The 5,119-nt window shown below is 30.5% G+C and overlaps 1 protein-coding gene across 1 annotated transcript; it reads right to left on the bottom strand.

Annotated features, from left to right (window-relative positions):
• Positions 1–1,682: 1,682 nt before the first annotated feature.
• On the bottom strand, positions 1,683–4,224 carry LOC131067648 (WAT1-related protein At5g07050). Its single transcript, XM_058002741.1, has 7 exons — positions 4,057–4,224; positions 3,508–3,570; positions 3,285–3,401; positions 2,720–2,954; positions 2,470–2,628; positions 2,185–2,336; positions 1,683–2,035 (listed from the first exon to the last, which is right to left on the bottom strand). The coding sequence occupies exons 1-7, from the start codon at positions 4,215–4,217 to the stop codon at positions 1,846–1,848; spliced, it is 1,077 nt and encodes a 358-aa protein (XP_057858724.1). The 5' UTR covers positions 4,218–4,224; the 3' UTR covers positions 1,683–1,845.
• Positions 4,225–5,119: the final 895 nt, after the last annotated feature.

A 5,119-nucleotide genomic window follows, 5' to 3' on the forward strand; every position in this document is an offset into this window, starting at 1 on the left:
TACAATAAATAGGAACAAATTTTATTACAATCATAGGAAAATTTGAACTATTAAAAATTGGAGGCTGCTAAATGTTCTAGTAATTGGTAGAAAGACTAATTTTGAAACTCTTTATTTCATTTAAGGAAATGATCAACTATTGTGAAAACATTCCAAAAATAAAAGAGAACCTTTGGTTATGAAAAATATAGTATTGATAAAAAGTGTGTAGGTTCCAACCCCCTACTATTATATTTTATTGTAAGTTAAGATGAAGGCATTATAATGCTAGAAAATAATCTTCGTGGTCTTTGATCCATCAATTGCTTAGACTACCCACTTAAGTATTTTTCATTAGATTCTCTATCTACTATTTTACCAATGCCACTTATTAGGAGCCACACATAGAATAATAAAAATTATGGGAAGTAATAATATCATTATATATAATAAAATATAAATCACACAGAACATATAAAGAATATATAATTGTGCGCTAAGATGCCTAAATTTTCACAATCTTAGAAATAGAACAAAATTTTAGAACTAGAAAACACTATCCAATGCACCTTATAGAAGAAGACACTCCATGCTATATGTCTAACATGAAATATTAAAGAAAATGTAAACCTCTAAACAATACATCAAAATAATATGTGCATATTATATATACTTCCAAACAATTACATAATTGACGGGCAAGCTCCTAATGCTAATATTTGATACCTCATTACCCAATCTAATTAATTACAAAAATTATTTATGTAAACTAATGTAACTAGCTAGAGAAATGTGTGCCACATTTAGGCATACTAATCACCTTTAATTCCATATGCCTAGATATATAAAATAAAATGACTTGGGTGCCTTTGTTTTTATAATATTATACGAATCATGTTATAAAGAATGTTTAGTCTATTTTCTATTTAATCTCCATGTAAATGAATGGATACTATCTATTTTTTTAATTTTTTCATTGTATTTGATTAAAAATATTAGCATATGTAATGAAATATTGGAAATATAATGATTATATTTTATTGGTATCATATAGAAGTAGACTCTTCAACCAATGTAAAGTTCATATTGATAATGTGATGGATCAACTTGCACAATAGAATAGTATATAACAAGAAGTAGACAAAGTAATTGATAATAACATGCCACTTCAAGGAAGAAGTCATCTAATCTACTTTGAAGGGGACATCTCTAATAGTCTTCAATTAGAATACAACACTCAACTTGATGATAATAACTAACCTATACTAGATATTTATGCGTTCGATAACACCCAAACCAATTTAGATGCTTAACAATAACCCCTAGGACCACCTAACTACCTATATATGATTATAATAATAATTTTTTTGGTCAGTATGATTATAATAATAATTATGTGACCTATTTAGAAGTTAAGTTACCCACAAGATGACTATTCATAATCCAATACAGACTATAAATTTAGAGGATGACAAATATCCATTTAAAATTTAAACTATTGCATCCAATTAAACATTTATAATATAATATAAAATAAAAATATTTTAACCAAAAACAATTCCAACAATTTTATATTATATTTTTAATATTAAATTTTAGATATCCACAAAATTATAAACTATGAAGTTTACTTTTTCTTTTAAAAATATTACTTTCCTTTTATCTCAAAGTGACAAAATTTCAAGGAAAAAAGTGCACTAGATTATAGATTGCCTGAGCCAATGTATCATGATGGTTTGACTTTATGAAATAAAGGAAAGATTAAAATTTAGTCAAAAGAAGAAGAATAACAAAGCAAGGGCATCATTTATTTTTGTGTGCCTGTCCTCTTCTACTGTTGTCAACCAAATCATCATTCATGTGATATTATATTCTTCCTGCATTTCCCTTGCTATTTGAAATTTCCTTTGATTGCATGGATCCTTGCTGCACCTCATTTGAGATAGCTTCTGGTCGATTTTCCACAGGCAGCAGATTACTAATATCCTTCATATCCCTGCTTTTCCCCCATAGCACTGTATAAAGGCCTATAACAACCAATATTCCTCCCCCTATACTGCAAGCAGTATCATATATTTGTAAGTTAAAACTCACAATAAAAACTCGATGGTTTGTTTGAAGATGTCAGATGAAAGATTTAAACGAATCAAAACTTAAAATGTCTTGTTTGTACCAAAATATCGATATAATTAATAAGTTTTTCACCTTCCCAAATGAAGTGTTTCATCTAGAACAGCAGGTGACAAAATGGCAACTATTACCAACCCTACAGGAGAAAACATAGCTGCAAAAACTGGCCCTTTTTTGCTGATGTACCACATCTGCATGCAGTTTGCAACTACTGAAATAGCTATTCCCTGCATAGACAAAACCCAAGAAAGAACACTATCAGCCATTATCAATCAGTAAACTTTGTGTGAATTGCCCTTTCCAAGCTATATATATAAAATTATAAACATGTGAATCCTCAAGTATTGCTATAATTCATACACAATAGACAACAGTCAATAGTTGAAGGTTCCATCCTAAAGCCCATGCATCAAGATTTCTTTCAAAAATGAATCCTGCCACAGCTGATTGCAGTGAGCCAACAAAACACATCAACGCTATCAGTGACATTGGAGCAGGATAATACTTCACAATTTTAGCCTGCAAATCAGGTAGAATATATCAACGTTTAGGTTACATATTCATGTAGTTATTTCTCTATGAAAAAAGAAGGTAGGGTTAAGATGAAAACCTGAAGAATAAGCCATATGCACACTCCAAAATAGCTGGTCATCATTAGAATAGATCCTTTGGTCCAATCCTCGTGAATCTTATTATGATTGTGTTTTATATGAATAGGAGGAGACCAGAGCTTGGGTATAACAGAACCCTTGTACACAGTCATAACCAATGCTCCAATTGTGCAGATCAAGGTACCCAACACCTTTGCTTGCCCTTTCCGAGTTTTAATCTTAACTTCCTCCAATCTAAACCCATATCAGAAAAATGTCCAATTAAAAATAATATTTCTTATATTTTTATTTAATAGGTCTTGTCACCATCACAATAGATTAGTATTAAAGTATGGGAATAAGAAAACTTGCACTATCTTATATGTCTAAAAGTATGTGCTTTGTCCTATGGATGGGATTAGGATAAGATACTTGGAAGATTCCTCGTAATGGTGGGTTTTGGAAGCAAATTAATTTCATTCAGTTTCTGTATTATAATATGCTAAAATTAAACTCCTGGGTTACACATATACCTGATATTGATAGTGTCTATTAAACTACCAATGGTTTCCTCTAAAATTATACCTGAACAAAACAGCCATGACAAAGGTCATTGCTGGAATAGCGTTCCCCAACGCAGATCCAAACGTTGGAGATGTGTATTTCAGTCCTTCAAAGAAGAGATTTTGTTGGATAGCTGTCCTGCAAATCATCATGCCATTACTCAGTCATTTGGATCTTTATCTTCTTTATGATGGTACTTCTATCAAATGCACAACCCAGAAGAATAAAATTAGAAATAACGTACCCACATAGAGCAAGCAAGAAAATCATGCGGAAGCTGTAAAAAGTGATGGATGGCCGACTCTTCCTTCATAATAAAATCATGAGATTACACTGGGCAGTAGTTATTAATGGCTTCAGATATGAAATGAAAATAGATATAAGTCCTTCCAGAGAAGGCAATAAATGCTTATGAATTGAAGTCTTTCAAAATATATTTATCTATATGTTAAACTTGTTAATCATTTATGAATATTCTATTTATACAAAATGAGACTTATACAAGATATCAATAGGAGATCAATATAAGCTCTTGCAAGCATAATCATAAGATGTCATTCCAATGAACACAATAGAAACCATTTATGGAAGATCAAAAGTAACAACTTAGAAATCTACTTCTTTAGAAAAAACTTACACGATAGAAACCAGTTATACTTAGAATTTCATTTTAAATATCTTTTTAAAATTTGAACTTTGATTTCTCCCAATGAAAACTCAATATTTAACGAATTAAGCTCAACCTCTTGAACACATATAAACTAAATTAAATTACAACCCCATTAAAATTTACCTTTCTAAGAAATATGCAAGAGGACCCAGAAACACAGTAGCAATCACATGCCTGTAAAAGACCAGGACAAAACAACTCAAGCCAGTACCTAGGGCTGCCTTGGATATCATAATAAGACCAGCATAAGCAGTCTGCACAATAAACACAAATATATAGAGCATATATTTCTCCATGATTAGAAAAGCGCAAGCTTTCAGACTATAATCGTTTCTTATATTTATGATATAACCAGATCTTAACCATAAAGCAGGCCTCCCACTGTACCAAGTGCGTGTCATTACCTTGAGTGAGTCATCTTTGCACTAATAATAAAGTAGATGCACTAAGGAAAACTATAAAAAGCATTCTTTGATTTCTAGTATTTCTTGTTTCTAGATAGATTCTTGAACATGAACATTCCACTGAAATGTCACATTGGTTTATCTTATGTCAACTACGTACTCTAATTATATGTTGATGTCTGAGAGAGTGCTCAACATCATATCTATAAGATACTTTAAAATAAATACAAATTAAATACGCATAATAAATATAAATAAAACTATACCATTTGTCAATATATTATTCCATCGATCACCCAAATAAATACAACAAATAGAATAATCCACTAAAATGGTGATAACGATTGCCATTCTTCATTTTTGGTAGTCAATGAAGTAGTTCATGTAATTAGGGCTCAAATTTCAAATTCCATTTACTATGTCAATGTCAGAGAGAGACAAAGAATATCTTTGTTAAAGTTAAGGGATTTTTTCGTATGAAAAAGAGACGTTACCATTTTTTTACGATTTTTTCGAAAAATGAGTGCTCTGATTTATTGGAAAATGGGTGCGTTGTCAAAAGAAATAAATTAAATTAAAATAAAAGGACTTGCTAATCATAATCCATGCTGCTAATTTTAGTTGAGGAAATTTTATTTTAGTTTAAGATAGAGAAATGTAAATCTCAAAATCAAGAAAAATTGTAGAGAAGTATAAGATAATAAGTGTCACATAGTGGTGAGTGGTGAGTACTTAAAAAGTATTACTAGTACTATAAGTGTACTATTGCAATCGTTCTACCA

This window comes from Cryptomeria japonica, chromosome 11, assembly GCF_030272615.1.
Source record: "Cryptomeria japonica chromosome 11, Sugi_1.0, whole genome shotgun sequence".
Classification (NCBI taxonomy): Eukaryota; Viridiplantae; Streptophyta; class Pinopsida; order Cupressales; family Cupressaceae; genus Cryptomeria; species Cryptomeria japonica.